Genomic DNA, 21,227 nt, shown 5'->3' with positions numbered 1-21,227 from the left:
CGACTTCAATGTGAGGAAGGGACCTTTCCGGGGATCACCTCTGTGGGCAGAGCAGTCCCCTGGCTTTTCCTGTTGTTTACAAAGCCCTTTCACATGTACAGTGTGTACATGTGTGTAGACGTATGTACATGTGTGTAGACGTATGTACATGTGTGTGGACGTGTGTGCTTTGTTGTGCATCGTTACAGCGTCTGTGTGCAATGTGTACATAAGATACGGTTTTAGTGACACTGGGTTACATTGTTTCCGAATCGTGACGCCGCAGGTTTAATTGTGTTTGGGGTTCTTGTCACATCATCTGGACAGAGGCATGTTCTGGGCAGTGTGAATTGCACGATCAGCCTTTTTCTTTTTACTCTAACTTGGGGCTCAAGTTCTAGAAACTTGTGACTTTCAAATAGACCTGGAGCAGGACTGTTAACTGTTTCAGTCACGAGGTTGCACCAGCCGGAAGCACATTCGCACAGAACTGAGCCCTCGCGGTTCTGCACCCTCTGGACCGACGGACGCCGCCGGCTTTCTTGCTGAGCACGGCGCCCAGCGGGCACCACTGGGGTCCCGGTTCCTGGTGGTGACGGGGACCCGCCCCTCCCGCTGCCCCCACCCACGTCCTTCCTCGCCCTGATTGCGGGACGGGTCACGCAGACCTGGGAGCAGACACTGCTCATGAGCCAGATGCGGCTGATAAGGAACAGAGCAAAGTCCTCTGAGCCTGGGTGGCGGGGCCTGTGCTGCGACCTGACAGCTGGCTGCCAGTTGCGTCACCTGTAAACGAGGCAGCCAGCCTGTCCTCTGCACACGCACCGAGTGACCGGCCGTTTCCCGAGTGGACAGTGGCGTTCCCTCCGCTGCCGGAGGCCTTCTGGGCGAGTTAAATGGAGCGGAGACAGGCGAGCAGGGCCGGCCTGGTGGGGGCGGGTCCAGGTGGCAGCTCAAAGAGAAAGGCTTGTGCTCAGCAACTTCCTGCCTTCTCTCCTCCCTCCCACTTCCGGGCAGAGCTCTGGTGAGGATGCAGCCACCAGTGCAGGAGTCAGCCTCTCTCTAGCGAGCAGCTTGCTACAGAGACGTGCTCGGGATCCGTGTAACGTGTGTAATGTGCTCGGGATCCGTGTAACGTGCTCGGGATCTGCGTGTAACATGTTCAGGATCCGTGTAACGTGTGTAACGTGCTCAGGATCCGCGTGTAACGTGCTCGGGATCTGCGTGTAACGTGCTTGCTTCTTGCTGAGGGCTCCTCCCGACGCCCGTATCACAGGTTTTAATTACTAAAAACACATTAGATTAATTACTGATGTCTGAGGAGAGCGTGCGGTTGGCCGTACACTGAGGAAGTGGCCTTGCTTTTCTGTTTGTTTCTTACCCAGCGCATGTGCACACCTTGCTCCGGTGCTGCCTTCTCCCTCCCAGCGGCACATGTTGGGGTCTCGCTGGCGCGGGCGTGCAGCGAGCTGGGTACACAGGACTCTGGAGAGCCAGGTTCCTGTCGTGCGGGCCCCCCGCCCCCCCCCTTCCCCCCCCCCCCCCCCCCCACCGCTGCTCAGGCCTTTCTTAGAGACAAACCTCATGACAGATCACTTACTGAGCTTCGACAGGGCTTGCAAACGTGATCAAATCCGCTTTTCACGTTGGGTTCCTAACCCTCACTTTTATCTCCAGGCTCGTGTCCTTCCTCATGTTGTTACCTTGGCCCACAGGGTGTCGTTACCTGTGGGTGTGGACACGTGAGCCACGCTTTCTATCAGCTGAAGCCAGAGCGTTTCTAACTGTGCCGGCGGCCAGGCCTGTGCCAAGCCCACCTCCACCAGCAGCCTCGTGCCAGGAGCAGCAGTGACAGCAGTGACCAAGCCAGGTGCACGCGTCACACGGCTCCCTGAGCCCGCTCTCCGGTGCCCTCGTCACACGGCTCCCTGAGCCCGCTGCCCGTGCCCTCGTCACACGGCTCCCTGAGCCCGCTGCCCGTGCCCTCGTCACACGGCTCCCTGAGCCCGCTGCCCGTGCCCTCGTCACGCGGCTCCCTGAGCCCACTGCCCGTGCCCTCGTCAGGCGGATATTAGTCTAAGGCCGACATTCAGTACAGAGTTCTGCCTGGTGACTGTCACTCGTCTGTTGTTTGCTCTTCCCCGTAACACAGGTAGCACATGCCCCCAGTGCCTTCTCAGGCATGTTCCCTGGGGACTAGAAGACCCTGGGAGCTCTGAGAGAACACACAGGCCCCCCACCCACCCACGGTCCTCCCGACCTGCGTCTCTCCAAACCCGCAGGCCCTCCACCCGGCCTCTGGCAGACAAAGGAGATGACCTTTGTGTTGACCTCGAGAGAGGTCACTCGGGTAAAATGACACCCTCTCCGGGCCAGGAAGCATCCTTCCCTCCACCGTCCCTGACGTCCCCGTGTGGTCTTCACTTACGTTAGTGCCGTGTCTGCTGTCCCGTTGGCCGCACGAGCGTGTGCTGCCCGGGGGTTGGCGTGGCCGCTGGCAGCCGGGCTCGGAGGCCGGCCCCTGGTTTCAGGGAAACTTGCAGGAAACCGAGGGTGAGTGCTGGGCTGTGCCCGGAGCGTGTGGGCGAGAGGGCGGCCGGCGGTCCCTGCGCCGGGTGATGGGACAGCAGGACAGAAGCAGGAGAGTGAGCGCTTTAGGCAGTTCTCCTGCGAGAGGTCAGACCCCACCCCCACAGCCAGGAGCGGCTCCGCTCAGGTCCTGGAACTGATTGACGGAATCTTACAGGCAGGCAGAGTGTGAGACGATCCATGGGGGACGTCCCTCAGCTCTGTTTACGCCTGTGACGCCAGCTCCGGCCGAAGGCCCCTGGTGCCGGGCTGAGGAGGAATGAGCAGGTGGGTCCTGTGGGCACTGAGTTCCTTGATCCGTAGGCCCAGGTTCCTCTTGTCAACCCTGACTCCTCCCTCTGAGGGTGCGGGGTTTCCCGGGGGAGAGCAGGGAAGCCCTGGGGAGCCCGAGATGCCAGGACAGGTGGCCCTGGGGGGCGGGGGGCGGGGACCTTGTCCCAGGAGAAGGTGCTCAGCACCGGTCCCGGGGCGGGAACAGCAGGCGGCAGACGGTCTCCACGCGGCGGGTGTGCGGGTGCCCGTGTTGGAGCCCGGTGCTCCCTTAGGGGGTGCCAGGTGCCCCTTGAGAGGCCAGAGCAGGACCAGGGGGAGGGAGCGGGGGGGGGGGGGACACAGGGAGCCAAGGCTTGGTGCAGCAAGAAGCCTCGGGCTGGTCGGGTTGGGTTGTTTTGAGGCAGGAAGATGGCAGAAGCCCAGGCTGAAAGGTGGGGAAGGAGGGTTCCCGTGAAGTAGCAGCCGCTCCTGAAACCCTGACTCACAGGGCGGCCGGGGTGCCCGGGAGCGGCCTTGATGGCGTCTCCATGGTTACTAAATGCTCCATAGCAGTCTTCTCTGAGTTCATCATTGCAGCTGATGCGGGAACAAAACATTCATTCATTCAACAAATTGAGGAAGCGTTGGCTGCGTGCCAGGCCCCGGGTACCAGTGATGACAGGGACTCCCGCTCGCGTGGGGACCGCGTTGTGACCGAAGCGTGTGCTGCCGTGCTCGGGGCCCACTGGGGGGGGAGGCCCTGCCCGCGGCCCACGTGCTCAGAGGTGGCTCTCTGTCCAGCCCCTGCCTTCTCCCCTCTTCCCCATCGTCCTGCAGAAATGCTGTCCTGACCCGTTCTAACCGGGTCGGTGTGGGCCGCCTGCTCCGGTCAGACTTGTGCTGAAGGCACGGGTGGCGGCCCCTGGGCGGCTGCTCCATGGGCGCCTTCGTGGTGACAGGGTCTGTGTTAGGAAAGCGGTGTCGGCCCTGCTCCTGTGGGTGCCTGGCCGTCGCGCAGCCGCGGTGCGTCCGTGGTCGGCAGCGGAGGGGGGACGCTGACGGGCAGTTGGCGTTGGTCTCGTCACCTCGGGAGTGGTGACTCGGCCTCGCCTGTGGCCACAGACAGCCAGGCCCCTGCACGGGGGACGTTCACCATCTCGGGTCCGAGCAGCGAATGGCGGGAAAGCTGCTGCCAACGCGGCTCCGCTACTGGTGAGCGTCGGCCCCTCAGCAAAGTGTGTGACGAGCAGGACCCGGGACGGGGCAGGGCTGGTCCCAGTCGCCGGCCTCGTGTTCCCGGTTCCCGTGGGCTTGACCCTGAGCTGCCCTGTGCCCTCAGCCCCAGCTGCTGCTCTGCTCCCCCAGCGGGCGGAGCTGGCGTTCGGGCAGGTGCCTGCTCTTCGTGCTTCTGTGGTTTCCGTGCACCTGCCAGCTGCACCCCCGACGGGCGAGGCCGGTCCAGGGAGCCTGGGTGTGGGTGCCAGCCCCTCCAGCCCAGACCCCCCACCCCTGGACGTGGGTCCCAGCCCCTCCAGTTCTCCCCGTCGCCTGGCTCCCAGCCGGGTGTCGTCTGGTCTGCGGGTCCCTCTCGGGCACAGACTCACGGGGAGTTTCTGGGCCCCTTTCCCATTGGCCACAGGACAGCCGCAGCTTCTCTCTGCAGTTTGCCGAGAACTGTGGTGGCTACTGTTACCAGGGCCTCCGGAAGCTCATCGAACGTCTTCCAGATCTTTCTGGCCTGGAGCCTCCTCCCAGCCGTGTGTGTGGGTGCAGACGGGCCAGGGCTGTCGGAGTGAGGACAGGAAATGGGAGATGGAGACTGGAGGGGGGGGCGTCCCCTCACTGAGCCTCCTCTCCCAGCTGCTCTGTGAGGGCGGGGACAGGAGTCAGGGCCCACGGCCGCCCTCAGGCACCGCCCAGCCAGGTGTGGGCACTGGTGGCCCTTCGGGGCCCCCTGCCCGTGGGGCGGGGACGACACTCAGACTGAGTGCGAGGGCTAGAGGCGGCGTCTGCGACAGCTGCTCCGAGGAGGGTGGCCCTGAGCCTGAGGGGACGTGGGACCAGGGTCCCAGGAGGGCAGGCGGGTCTCCTTCCTCACGTTCTATCTTATTAGAGCCTCACGAGAGGATATGTTTGTGTTGATTTTGGAGAGAAACAGAGAGAGATGGGAGAGAGGAGAGAAACATCGATTGGCTGCCTTTCGCACACGCCCTGACCAGGGACCCGCAGCCTGGCTATGTGCCCTGATTGGGACTCGAACCCACAACCTTCTGGTGCCCCGGATGGCGGTCCCGCCCACTGAGCACCGGCTTTGTTTCCATTTTCCAGCTGAGAGGCTCTGAGTTAGCATCAGCCGAAGGACAAGGACATGAGTCAAGGTTACTCTAGGTCAGGAGAAGGTTCACTCGCACAGCAGTGAACAGCGGCCGCCGTGTTTGGAAGCGGAAGCCACACGATGATGTGCTTGTGTGTGAAGCAGTCACTTGTCTTGTTCTTTTATAACTGAATTCGTTAAAACGAGGACCTGGGGGTGATGGGCACATACAGGCTGAACCGTCCGGTTTAAAAGGCATCGGTCAGTGCTGGTCCTCCTCAGGCGTGGCTCTTGGCTCGGGAAGGAATGGGCACAGCTATGAGCACCTGGGCCCCTCGGGGGCAAGGGCGAGGGTGGCAGGAGGCGGCCTGGTCTCAGGTGGGCGCCCGCGTGCGCAGCCTTCCCTTCCATCCTCGGGGGAAGGGCGCCACCTAGCGAGGGAAGGTTGCTGGACGCGGTTCACCTTGAGTTCTTGCTTCTGAGCGGGGGCTGCAGTGGATGCCACACGTGCCAGGGCGTCTGCTCCCTCCTGAGCCCTCCCGGGGGTCAGCCAGGCGGCAGGTGTCTCAGGGGGAGTTTGTGTCTCCAAACCAGCTGTGCCGACAGCATCGGAGCAGCGTGAGCCGGCACCTTGCCAGCCGAAAGCCCCCTCCCGCTCCAGGTGCTCACGGGGTCCCGTTGCTCAGGGAGCCCCGCTGGGCACAGTGAGTCCAGGCCCTGGAGGGCTGGGAGCACAGGACACGGTCAGGATCTCCTGGGACCCTGTCCCCGAGGGGACCGTGCGGGCGCTGTCCCCACGGCTGGGCCGCAGGTCACCGGGAGGTTGCTGGGTTGCAGACCCACACGCCTGACGAGAAGAAGGTGGTGTCTCAGGGAGAGGCGAGCGCGGAGCCGGCGACGCACTCGGTTCTACGGGGAACTTCACGAGGCCTAGCGGCCGTTGGCACATGGGCCGTGTTTGGCTCAGGTAGGCGCCAGGCACCATTGTTCCCGCCCCCTCGTCCCTCGTCCCTCAGGCTGGGCATGCAGAGGTGTTTCCTACGGAGGCCGGTGGTGCGGTCGGTGGATCTCCGCGTGCGAAGGGGCCCCTTTCAGTCCCACACGCTGGGGCTCTCCTCTCGGCGTCCAGACTTTTTAAGAGAATATGGCTCGTCGGGGCGTCTTTGGCTGATGTCATCGTCTTCACCGCAGACCTAAGTCCTCGGCAGAGGGAGTGGCTGGGCCGGGGACAGGCCTTGGTGACAGTCAGGGCCTCCGCTGGCACCCTTCTCTCGTGGGCTGTGCCAGCGACGCTCCCGTCTCCCGGGCCGCCTGTCAGTCTCTCCCGCGGTTGTTCGCGGTGCTGGGTCTGGGGAGCTGAGGGTCTGTGTTGAGGGCACACGGCCGGCATAGGCTTCTGCTCTGGGTTTTCCTGCTGCACCTGTGGACCAGCTGAGCCAGAGGGCGACAGGGAGGGTCCCGGGAGGTGGCTGCAGCCTGCACCCGCCCCTGGGCTGGAGGCGGACACGCTGCCTTGCCCGCGTGGGGGGAGGGCGTCTGACCCTCCCGCCATGTTTATCACTCGTCTCTTACACATCCCAGCACCCAGGGGGATTCTTGAAAGGAAACACGCGTTTAGACAAACACTGTAGCAGGTTGCATCCTTTTCCTCGCTCACATCCTGTCCGTGTTCGGAGGTTAAGGAAGAGGCTGCTCACAGGCCCCGCTTCTCCAAAGGTTTCTGAAGGTTCTTGTCAAGCATCAAAGACACAGCAAAGGTGGAGTCAACAATGGAACGTTCAGCTCCGAATATCAAAGATCTCAGAGCGCCTGAGGCTGTGGGCCAGTGCGAGGCAGGTCACTGAGCCTGTGGGGTCCCAGGTGCTGGCGAGGTGAGAGCCGGAGGTGAGAGCCGGGTCTGCCCTGGGCCGGGCCGAGGTGACTAGTGCTTGAGTAGCAGCGTTTCTGAAAAGGGTTGAGTTGGAGGAGCGGCGTCCGGGACAGCTGGCGGCTTCTGGCGGCCTTGGCCCATTGGGCCTGCAGGGCCTTCTCTTTCCGTCGCTGAGGTGTCATCTGATCTGTGACATGGCGCCTCTTACAAACTCACAAAACCAATGTCTGTCCAGGCCTGACTGTTTGACTTGTCGTGTGAACATTCCCATCGATTCCGTTCCTAACCTGTGTCAGGTCGGTGAGCTCATGGGGCTTCGGCCGTCACAGGCCTGACCGCACGCTGGCTCGTCTCTGATCTGTGTTTGTGCTGACGGCGAGGTTGTCTCCTTGGCTGCTGCTCACAACAGTGTTTTCTCACTGCAGGTGCTGCTCTCCTAGGACCTTCACTTCCTCGGCCCCGACCTTGATCTGCCCGATTTTCCCAGGTCCCTGTGGGCTTTGCTGACCCTGCGCGTCTCGGCCGAGCCTGGCTGCTCCCCGCCAGCTGGTGTGTCTGTGGCCTCGAGTCCCCCTCCCCCGCAGGTTTTAGCGTCGTCCTGACCGGCGCCCACATGGATGCTTGTGCTCTCACTGCCCCGGCTCGTGGTGCCCGGGGTAGTCACACTCACGTGGAGGGTTGTCCTACGTTCCCCTGTGAGCGCACGGGGTGTATGGGGACGTCTCAGCGCCACTGCGGACGGCTGTCCCCGGGGTGCGTCCCGGACCCGCCTGGGCACAGGCACAGCCGGGAGGGAGGCTGTGATGGACCCGCCGCGGGTGCTGGGTTCCTCGGGGGCCGAGGGGTGAGGAGGGCAGAGGCGTTGCCATGTCCGGTCTCGGCTTAGCGGGTCTCGGGCAGGAGCCCAGCGGGGCGTGGCGCTCACTCCAGTCTCCGCTCGTCCGCCGGGCGGTCCACGCGCGCGCCCTTTGCCTCCATCGGTGACTGGCGACCCCGGAGCCCGCGGAGTTGCCAAGGGGACCTCCCCGGGAGGCAGCCGCCTCACGCGCAGACTCCTGGATGTTGTGGTCAAGAAAAGTGCCTTCTCGTCATCGGAGTCTTGAGGAGAATCAAACAAAAATGCGATTCATGAGAGAAAGCAGCCCAGACTCCTTCTTCGTTCGTGTCTGCTTCTGCACCGCGTCCCTTCCTCGCTGCGGTTCCGGAGTTTGTGTCCGTCTCTGACCTCTGCCAGCGGCGGAGATCTGTAGCACACACACTGCGTTCTCACCACACGGGCGCCCGCACACATCCCTGCGCGCGTGGCGTGTGCCGTGAGCACGTGGGTCTGCGCCGCACTCTGCTGAAGGGCGATCGGAAGCCGCTGCCTCGGTGGTCTGGCCCGGCCCAGTGGCTCTCCGCCTTTTGTGAACTTCCTGTTGTTGTGTCTGCAGGGATTGCAGAGCGCCTTTACTGTGCGCTAATTTAGAAATAGGAAAGTCCTTCGAACGTTCTTCCTGTTTTCTTTGGAATCTTTTATGTCCCAGAGGGACAGGGAAACTGTGGGTTAAACGGCTGCGTGGTGTCACGTGTGCTGAGTACACCTGGGCCCGGCCTTGTTCCCAGGACTCGGTGGTTAGAAGTGACAGCCGCCGCGCTGACTCAAGCCCACCAGCTTCGGCCCAGGTCCCGCCACCCCCAGCTGTGTCCCTGCCACGGCTCCCGGGCCCAGGCCCCGGCAGTGCCGCCTGGGGGGGCTGCTGGGAGGGAGAAGTGTGTGCCCCCCAGGTCATCACCCGATCCCTTAGGACCCGTCCGTGTCTCTCCCGCCACTGGCTGTGGACTAACAGTGTTCCCAAGCTCAGGACGAACCATCTAAGAAATACATCAAAGTTAGAGTGGACGCGTAGGGTTCTGCTTGAGCATTTCTGAGTTTCCCTGGGTGAGTGCTGGCGAGCAAGACGGGTTGGGGCCGTGGTCGGCAAACTGCGGCTCGCAAGCCACATGCGGCTCTTTGGCCCCTTGAGTGTGGCTCTTCCTAAGCCTTAGGAGGACCCTAATTAAGTTAATAACAATGTACCTACCTATGTAGTTTAAGTTTAAAAAATGTGGCTCTCAAAAGAAATTTCAATCGTTGTCCTGTTGATGCTTGGCTCTGCTGACTAATGAGTTTGCCGACCACTGGTTGGGGCCTTCCTGTTTAGAGGCGTGAAGCCGTGCTCCCAGGCAGCCCCAGCGCCGGCGCCTGTGAACTCTGCAGCGAGCAGGACGTGGGCCAGTGATGCTCACACGCCCTCTGAAGTGCCCGGGTGTAGCCGTGACCTTTTTAGTTACGTGTCCATGGAAAGTATAAACTCTTGTTTTACTTGTTCTCACAGATTCTTTCTCACCTGTCACCTTCTGCCCCGCCCACTGCAGGCCGGAGATGGAGAGCAAGGACACGCTGCGGGGGCTGCACAGGATGGAGGACCGGCCGGAGGAGCGCGTGATCCGCGAGAGGCTGAAGGCCACCTGCATGCCCGCCTGGCGGCACGAGTGGCTGGAGCGCAGGAGCCGCAGGGGCCCGGTGGTGAGTGGGGCCGCAGGGCGGGAGGAAGGGGCGTCGGCTGGGGGCTGGTGGGACTTCAGTCCAAGTGCACAGGCGGTTTGCTTGGGTGGGAGCCAGGAGCGGGAGCCTGCGGGCCGGAATGCTTGGGCAGCACTGCCCCCTCCTGCCAGCCCTGAAAGCCTTAGAGTTCCACTGGTCTTAGAACTTTAAAAAGAAAAGCAGTCTTTCAAATTTTCTTCTGATGCTTTATCGCTAAGGTAGGATCCAAGGATCTTAATTCCAGGAATCTTTCAGGAAATCAGAAAACATGAAGTAGACTCGGGTTTGAGATCAGTTAAAAAGATGCCCAGGTGGGGGCAGCAGCCCAGAGCCCAGGTTAGGAGGGGCCGTGGTTTCCCCTGTAAAGTCCAGGCGGCCTCAGAGACGCCGGGTCGGCCCCAGCCACCCAGCGGAGCAGCCGAGGTCTTTCTGCAGGTGGAGGGGGCGCCTTCGTTTGTGGAAAGCACGTCTGTGAGGCGCAGGAAAGCCGCGCGCAGCAAGGTGGGCAGGCCTGCCTCAGACCCGACGTGCCGCCTCCGCCTCACGGAGGGCCAGGGCCCGTGCTCACCACGGTGTCTGCTCCTTCTTTACGAAGGAGCTGGAGTGTGCGCACGTGTGTGCATGTGTGTGCGCGCGTGTGTGTGTGTGTGTGTGTGTCGGTGGGCAGGGAAGTGGCTAGAATCATAAAAGTTACCAAGCAAACCGTTCATTTGGTATTGGAAACCCCTCAGCCACAGCCCTGCCCAGTGATTAGCCCTGAATTCACCCCATGTGCCTGTTTAACTTTAAACATGAATAAAAGTAAGAATTTCATTCCTCGGTCACACTGGCCGCACTGCAGATGCTCGATGGCCAGTGGACGGAGGAGAGGGGGACGGGCTGGCCGGCTGAGCTGGGACTGGCCTGAGGCTGCAGGGTCAGCACTGGCTCGCGGCTGGGCCGGGTCTGAAAGCCCAGGTTTGGGAACGGCGGGTTTGGTAAACGTTTCCCCAACGGCTGTCGGGGAAACATCTTGCCTTCGGGGTTGCAGTCCTGCTCAGTGACAGCGGATGAGCTGCCGTTAAATGTGTGCAGTGAGCCTCTCTGGGTTCGTTTCTTGTCTGTGACGTTCAGGTTTACTTCCTGTGTTTTTAAGTCACCAGACTCTGGCATTTCCTGTAGGTGGTAAAGCCAATCCCTGTCAAAGGAGATGGATCTGAAATGAATAGCGTGGCGGCTGAGTCGCAAGGAGAGGCCCAGGCGAGCGTGTGCCCAGCTCCCAAAGGCCGCCGCAGCCCGTCCCCCGGCAGCTCTCCGGCCGGGCGCCCGGTGAAGGCCGAGTCTCCCGGAGTGAGGAGGAAGCGCGCGTCCCCGGTGCCGGTAAGCTCGTGTTTAGCAAACGTGTTGTTTCTGGGACCCTCAGACGCGTGTGTAACCGCCCGCCCGCCTGGGAGAGGGTGGGCTCAGGTGCGTCGGACACGCGTCCTGTCCCGGGATGTCAGATGTGAAATGCCCCTGGCGGCTGGCAGGACATGGGGGGTTGTTTCCTTGGAGAAGTGAGCCGTTCCCCTAATACACGCGATGCTGTGCCGTCTCAGAGCGGGAGGACCACGCCTCCGCGCAGAGCCCCGTCCCCCGACGGCTTCTCGCCGTACAGCCCCGAGGAGACCAGCCGCCGGGTGAACAAGGTGATGCGGGCCCGGCTCTACCTGCTGCAGCAGATCGGCCCCAACTCCTTCCTGATCGGAGGCGACAGCCCAGACAACAAGTACCGCGTGTTCATCGGGCCGCAGGTTGGTCCGCGTGGTCTCTATTCCGACCGCCACCCGCTCAGGTTATGCACTACAGCTTTCTGAAATTCAGTAAACTAACGAACGCGTGAGTTTAGAATATATTTTGGGCTAATAAACAATTTTTGTTGTTTTTTTATCCTCACCCGAGGATATTTTTCCCATCGATTTTAGAGAGAGTGGAAAGTCGGGGAGAGAGACATCATTGGTTGCCTCCCACACATGCCCTGACCCGGGCTGAGGATCAAACCTGCAATTCATATGCATAACCATGGACACAGACAATGGGGGGGGGGGGGGCAGGCAGAAAGGGGTCAAAGGGATTAAAAAAAAGGACACATGTAATACTTTCAACAATAAAAAATTATTTTTTTAATAAACTGCAACCCAAGTACGTGCCCTTGACTGGGAATCAAACCCAAGACTCTGGTGGCGGGCCAATGCTCTAACCACTGAGCACACCAGCTAAGGCCGGCTAATACCTATTTTTAATGTATTTATGAAGCTTTTTACTCTTGACTTAATGTACTTTAGACTACAAGTTTGTTCTATTTAATAAATTTACCAAAAATCAGAGATTAATTTGTGGAGATAGCTGTAGACTTTCTTGCCTGTCAATTAATAGAAACTTGAGTACAATAGACTTGGAGATACTTTTAAAGAAGTGCCCGCTGAGCCTTCTAGAGCACATCCCCGTGTCCCCGCAGAACTGCAGCTGCGGGCGTGGTGCGTTCTGCATCCACCTGCTGTTCGTCATGCTCCGCGTGTTTCAGCTGGAACCTTCCGACCCAATGTTGTGGAGGAAAACTTTGAAGAATTTTGAGGTAATTTTAAATAAATGCTTTAGAGTAAACTTGTCAACAAATTTTTATGATATATTTCTAAAAATTTTCCATGAGCTCTCAATTTAAGCTGTCATTTAGTAGGTTCCAGGCTATAAGTAGTTCTCTTATAATCCATTGATGAATTAGTCTTCTAGTCTGAAAACCAGTAAATGCTGCCGGCTGTAGTTACACTGTCCATGGTAAGCTGTGTGTTAAAGCCATAAACGCTGCCGGCTGTAGTCACACTGTCCGTGGTAAGGTGTGTGTTAAAGCCATAAACGCTGCCGGCTGTAGTCACACTGTCTGTGGTAAGGTGTGTGTTAAAGCCATAAACGCTGCCGGCTGTAGTCACACTGTCCGTGGTAAGGTGTGTGTGTTCTTCATTCTGAAGCTCTTAGGTGTCTTCATGAAAAACTTTGAAACAAAACACAAATAATTCAACCTCTCGGACTGTTCCTGTGTATATTATGGCACAAATGTCATTGCAACTCTCTCTTCAATGGTAGGTTGAGAGTTTGTTCCAGAAATATCACAGCAGGCGTAGCTCGAGGATCAAAGCTCCCTCTCGTAGCACCATCCAGAAGTTCGTGTCCCGCATGTCCAGCTCCCACACGCTGTCCTCGCCGAGCGCGGCCACGGCCAGTGCGGAGAGCAGGTGGGTACTGGCCAGGCACTGAAACGCTCCGTCCACTGGGCAAGGACATTCACACCAGCGAGGCCCGTGCTTCTCTTTAAGAAGAAAGTTTTAATCTGAGAAATGCACAGACCGGCAGAGACGGCTGTGTCTCCTGATATTAAAATTGGGAACAGCTTAGACACCCAGAGAGAAAGGTTGAAGCACGCTCCTGTTCTGAATCGTTCGTGCGGCCGTTAAAGTTACACTTGTGAAGAATATTGAACAGCATGAAGCAGAGTCCAGGCTCTAACTACATGCATGAACCCCATTTTTATATGTAAAAGGCACTGCAGGTGCTAACTGTTGGGATGAGTAAAAGCTGTGCCGGGTACTGATAGGTGGTGTTATTGCAGGGACTTCACTTGTTAAATACTTTGGGCTTGGAGGGCGGTGAGCCTCGCCCATGCTGCTCAGCTCTGCCCTGGTAGCTGAAGGAGCCACAGATGAGCTGGGAGTGGACAGAGGTGACTCTGTTCCAATAAAACTTTATTGACACCCTGGCCACAGGCTAATACTAGTCCCTGCCCTCTGCTCAGATGGTTTCAGAAGCCACTCAGCACATCATGAAGGTCCCGAGAGCCCTCTCGCCGGCTGCACCGCCCGCGGGTCGTGGGGGCCGCCCTCTCCCAGCCGTGTCTGTCGGGACCAGGGCACGTCACAGCCTAATCCATCGTATCTGTCAGAATATTCGCCCCAAAGGGCAAATGGATTCATTAATTCAATATGCACTTGGTCCTTTTCTCATGGTTATTGGTTTTATTGCCTTTTTATCTTCTTTGCCCATTTTACTAGTGCGTTATTAGTATTTTTCTTACTGATTTTTAAAGCACTTTGTGTATTAGGAATATCCATATATGTAGACAATATAATTCAAGTATACACAATAAAGTGGCGATTTTGCCACAAATGGTACCATCCTATACAAGTTTGGGTTCTATCATGCTGCTTTCTTTTCTTTTATCTTTACTGTTGAAAGTATTACAGATGTTCCCCCTTCGCTTCCCCCATTGGCCCCTCCCCAGGCCCTCACTGCTCTGCTGTCGGTCCACGGCTGGGCATCTGTGCATCTAGTCCTTTGGTCGATCTCTCTCCCCCCGACCCCTTCCCTCTGAGATTCCGCGGTCTTTCATGCTTCCATGTCTCGATCTATTTTGTTCATCAGTTTATTTTTCCCATTAGATTCTACATATGAGTGAGATGGTGTGATCCTTGTCTTCCTCTGACTCTTTCACTCAGAAATCTGCTTTCATCCCCACATGGTCTCCGCGGGCATCTCCCTGGTCACTGTTTGTGGGCCCTGGTCCTTGTAAAGGCGTCCTGGTGCCTGGCGGTGGCTGTGCCGCTCTCCTCCCACCAGCGTGTCTGGGCACCTGCCTTTCTTAACCTCCTGATGTGCATGTGGTTGGCTTTTCCCGCTGTGCTGATAGCACTGCAGTGGACACGCCCAGGCGCGCGTGTTGTCTCTGTTCCTTCACGCCATGTTCCTGGAAGCCCAGGTGAAGGTGTGTGCGTTAGAGATGTGTTCTAGGAGCGATGGGCCCTTCCCACACCCAGCAGAGGTGTGAAGGGGCCTTCACTCGGGTGCGGACTGCTGAGCCCTCGCAGCCTTGAGGTGTGGGCGTGCGGCGTGTGCGCGCAGAGTCACAGCAGTTTGTTTATTCAGAAGATGCCAGGCAGGATGTCGGGTTACTTACCTCTGAAGCTGTAGTTCCTACATCGTATCCGTAGCCAGGAGAGGCCTGCAGATGCGCACGGTGTGAGTCTGAAGGAAGATGAAGTGACGGGCTCGCACACGGTGCTGCCAAGCGGGTTCCTCAGTCGCACTCGGAGGCCACATGCCTGTGGCGCTGGCTCGGCCCCTCGCCCAGCTGACGCTGCCCTCTCGCCCTGCCTCTCGCCCCTGCAGCCTCAAGGACGAGGAGGAGCAGCTGTGCCCCATCTGCCTGCTGGGCATGCTGGACGAGGAGAGCCTGACCGTGTGCGAGGACGGCTGCCGCAACAAGCTGCACCACCACTGCATGTCCATCTGTAGGTGGCGCCACAGCCTCCCTCCGTGACCTGTACAGGGTCCTCCCTCCCTCCACTGACTGTGGTTAGGGCCCCTGACGAGTGCACGGCTTGGGGGTTCGGCCCGTCAGGAGCTGAGCTGTGGTAGATAGAGATGGAGTCCCGAGGGAGGCCGGACGGACGGAGTGCGGAGAGGAAGCACAACTAGGATCTGGAAGGCGCACACGCAGGGGCGGGGGGTGGACGGATCACAGATCAACCTCAGAGCGAGGGCGGGAGGATGGGCCAGGGCACCGAGTGGCAGACGGTTTGAAACACAGTAGCAGAGCCGTGTGATCACTGATGACGTGGCACTTGCTGCTGCTTTGCTTTCGGGTCGGTGCTGCGTCCGAGGTTCCCTCTGTCTGTGACCCTGTACTCGCCACTGTGCACAATCGCGACACATAACGACGAATAATGCAGTTTATTCTTTTCCCAGGGGCAGAGGAATGTCGAAGGAACAGGGAGCCTCTGATCTGTCCCCTCTGCAGGTCCAAGTGGCGGTCCCACGATTTCTACAGGTGAGTCTCAGAACGGCCGCAGGGTCCCGGGTGTTATTGCATCTGTTGGTTATCGTTAGCAAGTTGTTGCTTTTTCACTTAGTCACGAGCTGTCCAGCCCCGCGGATTCCCCGTCCTCCCTGCGGGCGGCCCCGCAGCCCCCAGCACAGCCTCCACTGGCGGGACCGCAGCACAGGGACCCGGAAGGCAGCTCCGGCCTCACGCACTACGGGGCTCAGCACATCCCTGCTGCCTACAGAGACCTGGCTGAGCCCTGGATCCAGGTGAGCCCGAGTGTCTCCGGGTGTTGACAGTAAGGACGGGCTTGCTCTGCCTGGAGACATTGGCCCCTTTGGTGTTGGGGCTGTGCCGCTTCATGGAGCGTCCGCGTCAGCGTCTCCAGAAACTCCTGTCTGAGCAGAGACGAGCGGTTGTCCAGGCTCCAGGCCTCAGGGCCCTCCTGCCCGTGTCCAGTCCATCCCGCTGGGTTCGTCATTGTTCTCACCTGTTGCTCCTCCTCCCCGTGCCGCCCGCCCGCTGTAGCAGGTGCTTCGCTGTCGAGTGTGTGAGAGCTGACGGGCGAGTGTGTGAGAGCCGACGGGCGGCGTCTCTCCTCGGCCGTTTTCATAGGAAGGGTTTCCTTCCTCCCCCTTCTCTGCCGACTGATGCTTTTTGTCCTCGGTCAGTTGGAATTTCAGTTGCTTGGTTGTTTAGTCCGTTAGTTTTAAATAGAGTTCAAAGCAGACAGTGTCTTCAGGAGACAAAGGAGTGGAATGTTTTTGATAATCTGCTAAGTTCTGTTTCCTGCACTTACATTTGTGAACAGGCACAGTAACTCATCAAGCTTTTTCACCGTTAGGATTTCTTCCCTTTTTCACTGCATATCCTGCAGCTTTTGAATTCTCTGTTCTCAGCAATCTATTACGAATCTAGTAACATCTGCAAACTCAGTGAGTGTATCTGATTTCTTTTGCCTGGTTCACTCATGGCATTTGCATAGGCCCTCGCCTGCCCCTTTCCGAGCCCCCAGAGAGCTCTGGTGTCGACACGGAGATATTGGTGATTCCAGGCCGTGGTCTGGTTGGTTTTGCAGAAGCTCTAGGTTGGACGAGGCTGCACGTTCCCAGTTTCTTAGGAAGAAGGTCCCAGGAGACAGAACTGGGGCTTAGCCATACGCTAACATGCCGGGCGCAGAATCGGTCCCCTATTTCTAGTTGATTCGTTTGCTTTTATGTCACTTTTATAACAAACACACAGGTAAATACATCATTTGTTTTCCCCAGAACTGCCTCTTCATCTCTGATATTTAGAAATCTTCCATGTAAGTTATCGTAGGTGTTAAATTTACTTGTAGCTGATTGGCCCGTCATCTCGAGACCCAGTCCCCTTCCTGCCGGGTTCTCAGTGGCTTCACAGGTGATGACACGCACCTTCACACAGACGCCGCTTCACCCTCGCTGGTCTTGGTTTTTCACTCCTTAGTTACAGTCCCGCCTGTTCTGTCTAGTTTATCTAACTCTTGTACAAGACGAATTCACGTAAAAGCCTTGGACTCACCACAGTCACCTGTGGGACAAGGCCCCTCCCACCCACCCTTGGGGCCTTTCCTGAGGCGACTTTTCTTGATCTTGTTTGTTTTTCTCCGTAAACTCCCATGACGCAAACACGGAGCTGGGCCTTCCCTGCCATGTTGCTGTTAAGCAGAGGAGCACAGAAATAAGTGTGACACTCGTGTGCCCATCCACTCACTGGAGTTACTCCTGAGTTCACCGCAGCTGATAATTACAGTTCAACCTGAGGCTAAAATTCCTTCTTATAATTTTTTAATTGATTTCAGAGAGAGAGAGAGAGACAGACATCAATCGATTGTCTCCCTCTTGAGCCTTTTATTTTTTTTTAATATATTTTATTGATTTTTAACCAACAGGAAGGGAGAGGGATAGAGAGTTAGAAACATTGATGAGAGAGAAACATCGATCAGCTGCCTCCTGCACACCCCCCCCTGGGGATGCGCCCACAACCAAGGTACATGCCCTTGACCGGAATCGAACCTGGGACCCTTCAGTTCGCAGGCCGACGCTCTATCCACTGAGCCAAACCGGTTAGGGCCCGCTTGAGCCTTTTAGAGCACAGGGCGATACTCCGATTAGCTGAGCCGCCCGGCAGGGTCCTCCTTACGGTTTTTAAGTGGCTGGACGTACTCGAAATTGTGTGGTGCGGTGAAGGTTTAAAAAATACCCAGTCTCCCGGCTGGCGAGGCTCAGTGGTTGAATGTCAGCCTGTGAACCGGGAGGCCAGGGTTCAATTCACGGTCAAGGCACATGCCCAGGTTACAGGCTCAATCCCCAGTGTGGGACATGCAGGAGGCAGCCGATCCATGATTCTCTGTAATCATTGATGTTTCTATCTCTCCCTCTCCCTTCTATGAAATCAATAAAGATATTTTTTAAGAAAAGAAATGCCCAATTTATCAATTAAAAATAACATCTAAAAAATTACAGCGGCGTGGCTCAGTGGTTGAGTATGGAACTATGAACCAGGAGGTCAGGGTTCAATTTCCGGTCAGGGCACAAGCCCGGGTTGCGGACTTGATCCCCAGAAGGGATGTGCAGGAGGCAGCCGGTCCATGATTCTCTCTTATCAGTGATGTTTCTATCCCTCTCTTCCTTCCTCTCTCTGAAGTCTCAAACACACACATATGTAGACACACATATATGAAAGAAAGGCCAGTTTTCCCTGGTGATGAGAGGAGACTCCGGCCGCTCCTTTCTTCCACTGAGGTGCTGTGTTTGGTTGCAGGTGTTTGGGACGGAGCTCGTTGGCTGCTTGTTTTCTAGAAACTGGAACGTCCGCGAGATGGCTCTGCGGCGACTCTCCCACGACGTCAGCGGGGCGCTGCTGCTGGCCCACGGGGAGAGCACCGGGCACTCGGGGGGCGGGGGCCGGAGCAGCCCGGGGGCCGGGGCCAGCAGCGCGCCCTCCCCGCCCGCGGGCGACGTGGTGGGGGCCTGCTGCAGCGTGCTGTCCATGGTCTGCGCCGACCCTGTCTACAAAGTGTACGTTGCCGCTTTAGTAAGTAGCTTCCCTCCCTAACCACGTGTGGGCGGGTGGCTGGTGTTCGATTGTTTCTAGTCGCGTTTTTAAGACCCAGTAACACATCACCTAATTTAACTCGGGAAAATCCACATTTTGTTTTCATTCCGTAATCCCGGGAAATTGCCATTTCCATTTCACCCTCCATCGGGTTCCACTGTTTAACCGGGTGGGGCTTCCTCGCAGACTGCTCACTCTCCCCTCCAGAGCAGCCTGTCTCGCTGTCCACATCTTTACATTTTCCTTACTTCCCACGACCCAGCTCACAGGACTTGTGGGGTGCTAGCAGTGACCGGTGACGGGTAAATGCGTCTGAGTAGCCATTGAGGGGACGGCTTAGTGAGCACTGTGGACTCGGGTGTTCTCACAGATGAGGTCCCATGACCTAGACCACAGCCGCGTTGTTGTCCTGGCTCACGCCGTGGGAAGCTGTCTCCATGCGTGGATCTGTGGAGGCTGGTCTGACCTTCTCCCTCTGAGTGGAGAGCAGGGTGGGCGCAGGTCCTCGGCCTCTGCACCATGGAGCCACGTGGCTCTTTGTGGGAGGCAGGGCTGTCCTGGGCGGGTAGGATGCTCAGCCGCACCCCTGGCCTCCACCCACAGTCCTGGGAGCACCCTCTCCTCCCAGTCGGGTCTGCTGAAGTCCTGAGGGCACGGTACCCCCAGTGCAGAACTTGCGGTAGAAGAAGTCCTACCCGGTTTGGCTTGAAAACTCATTGTTTTTCCTGCTCCCACTTGCAGTCTCTTTCTGACCCTCCTAAACCGCTGTGCCTAAGGCAGCGGTTCTCAACCTGTGGGTCGCGATCCCTTTGGGGTCGAAGGACCCTTTCACAGGGGTCGCCTAAGACCATCGGAAAACACATATAATTACATATTGTTTTTGTGATTCATCACTATGCTTTAATGATGTTCAATTTGTAACAATGAAGTTGGGGGTCACCACAGCATGAGGAACTGTATTAAAGGGTTGTGGCGTTAGGAAGGTTGAGAACCACTGGCCTAAGGCATCTTCTGGTTGAGTGGTGCCCGCAGTGGCTCTGAACCTGCATTTGGGGCCAGAATTGAGTGACCTCATGCGTTAGTGTCCACATAGGACACTTGAATGAGCAGGTTCCTCCTGCTTCGGCCGCGGGAGCTCCATCAGGGCAGCTCCTATCCTTTTTTTTTTTTAAATCTGTTTTTGACTTTACTTTGAAACTAATCAGACTTGAAAAAGGTGCAGAAACAGCTCAGAGTTCCCTCCTAGCCACCCATTGGCCTTTCGGTCATTACTTCGTGTGGTTGTCATCTGTTCCTGTCGCCGCTTGTTGTGCTTCTCACGTTGCCTGAGGAGCGCGGTGTCGCTGATGTTTCTTGAACGTAGTTGCACTGACCCTCCGTTCCGTCCTCAGAAAACCCTGCGGGCCATGCTCGTGTACACGCCCTGCCACAGCCTGGCCGAGCGGATCAAGCTGCAGAGGCTCCTGCGGCCGGTCGTGGACACCATCCTGGTCAAGTGTGCAGACGCCAACAGGTAAGGCCGCCCGATGGGCCAGTCTCGCCCGGGAGGGTCGGATGCATGAGACTCGGTGAGGCTGTGGGGTCCCCTGTAGAGATATCCCCGTCTGAAGTCTCGCTGGAAGGACGCCAGCCGTGTACATACCACAGGTGTGACCGCATCTTAGGGAGGAGTCCACAGCATAGGGACCAATGAAATCACTGCACCTGCTTCGCCTTGTTTTCAGGACCCCACAAAAGCCTTTCTGTGTAATGAACTTTTACTCTATTTATGTCAAACGACCCCACCCCCAGTCCCATCTATCCCTGCATCATCCTTGAACATCGACAAGGGATGAGAACAGCCCTAACGGGGCAGAGACGCACGAGGAGGGAGGTGGGGACGGCCCAGGTGAGCGCGGTGGTGCTGGTCAGACTCGGTTCCTTCCCGTCGAGTGGGGAACCCTCACTGAGCAGCACGGCTAGGGAGCAGGTGTTGAGCGGCCCGTCTCTGTGTCCCCCAGACCTCCACGGTGACAGCATTGACTGTCCCGAGTCCCCATCCGTAGAGGTCTCAGAACCAGGTGCTGGCTCCGGCCTTCCGCCCGCCGCCCCTGCTCACAGCTGCTGCTCACGGCCAGACGGCCTGTGTGCAGGGTGTTCTCGTTGCTCAGAGAGAACACACGTCTGAGAGCCGGGGGCGAGCGGCAGCTTGCCAAGCGCATAGGAGACCATGTCGTCGTCAGCAGTGGGGCAGGCGTTGTCTGAGACTCGTGGCTTCTGTGGCATGTGTGCTGCTGCCCGCTCTCTGCCTTCTCACAGTGGGGTGCCTGCCTGGCCACTTGAACGAACCTCATAAGAAACACTGGGAGGAGCTTCAGTTTTGTTTTAACGAGATGTGAGCGTGAGAACACGCCCTTTACCGTATCCGCTGGCTGCTCCGGCGGCTCTGCGGTCAGCCCGGGAGGTCCTGGGGTGACACTGAGTGGGGTGAACGGCGTGCGCGTGTGACGTATGGCGACGTGAACACAGGCTCTGAGGTGGAGGGCACAGTCCTGGGAGCCTCCCTTCTCCCGAGGCCTGGCCCTCCTGCTCCCTCCGCGTGTCTCACCCAAGCCCGTCTGCCGCCTGTCGTTGCAGCCGCACCAGCCAGCTGTCCGTGTCCACGCTGCTGGAGCTGTGCAGAGGCCAGGCCGGGGAGCTGGCGGTTGGCAGAGAAATACTGAAAGCTGGTAATGACTCTTCACTTCAACTTGGCGTGGCTGGCCTGGTC

At 58.1% G+C, this 21,227-nt stretch overlaps 1 protein-coding gene across 2 annotated transcripts in view; it reads left to right on the top strand.

The window, feature by feature from the left end:
• Positions 1 to 21,227, top strand: part of MAP3K1 (mitogen-activated protein kinase kinase kinase 1) — a 44,226-nt gene that overhangs the window by 9,935 nt on the left and 13,064 nt on the right. For both annotated transcript variants that reach the window (XM_070411720.1, XM_070411721.1), the window contains exons 2-12: positions 9,402 to 9,552; positions 10,732 to 10,929; positions 11,148 to 11,342; positions 12,047 to 12,163; positions 12,670 to 12,818; positions 14,746 to 14,867; positions 15,325 to 15,406; positions 15,489 to 15,669; positions 18,185 to 18,457; positions 19,870 to 19,991; positions 21,095 to 21,186. In XM_070411720.1, coding sequence (XP_070267821.1) covers positions 9,402 to 9,552; positions 10,732 to 10,929; positions 11,148 to 11,342; positions 12,047 to 12,163; positions 12,670 to 12,818; positions 14,746 to 14,867; positions 15,325 to 15,406; positions 15,489 to 15,669; positions 18,185 to 18,457; positions 19,870 to 19,991; positions 21,095 to 21,186 — 1,682 coding nt within the window. The remainder of the gene's footprint in view (positions 1 to 9,401; positions 9,553 to 10,731; positions 10,930 to 11,147; positions 11,343 to 12,046; positions 12,164 to 12,669; positions 12,819 to 14,745; positions 14,868 to 15,324; positions 15,407 to 15,488; positions 15,670 to 18,184; positions 18,458 to 19,869; positions 19,992 to 21,094; positions 21,187 to 21,227) is intronic.

Source organism: Myotis yumanensis, unplaced genomic scaffold (genome assembly GCF_028538775.1).
Source record: "Myotis yumanensis isolate MYYU_CA2020_CCGP unplaced genomic scaffold, mMyoYum1.0.hap1 SCAF_4, whole genome shotgun sequence".
Classification (NCBI taxonomy): domain Eukaryota; kingdom Metazoa; phylum Chordata; class Mammalia; order Chiroptera; family Vespertilionidae; genus Myotis; species Myotis yumanensis.
Note: the sequence above shows the minus strand (reverse complement) of the source record. Positions and strands in the feature narration are given on the sequence as shown.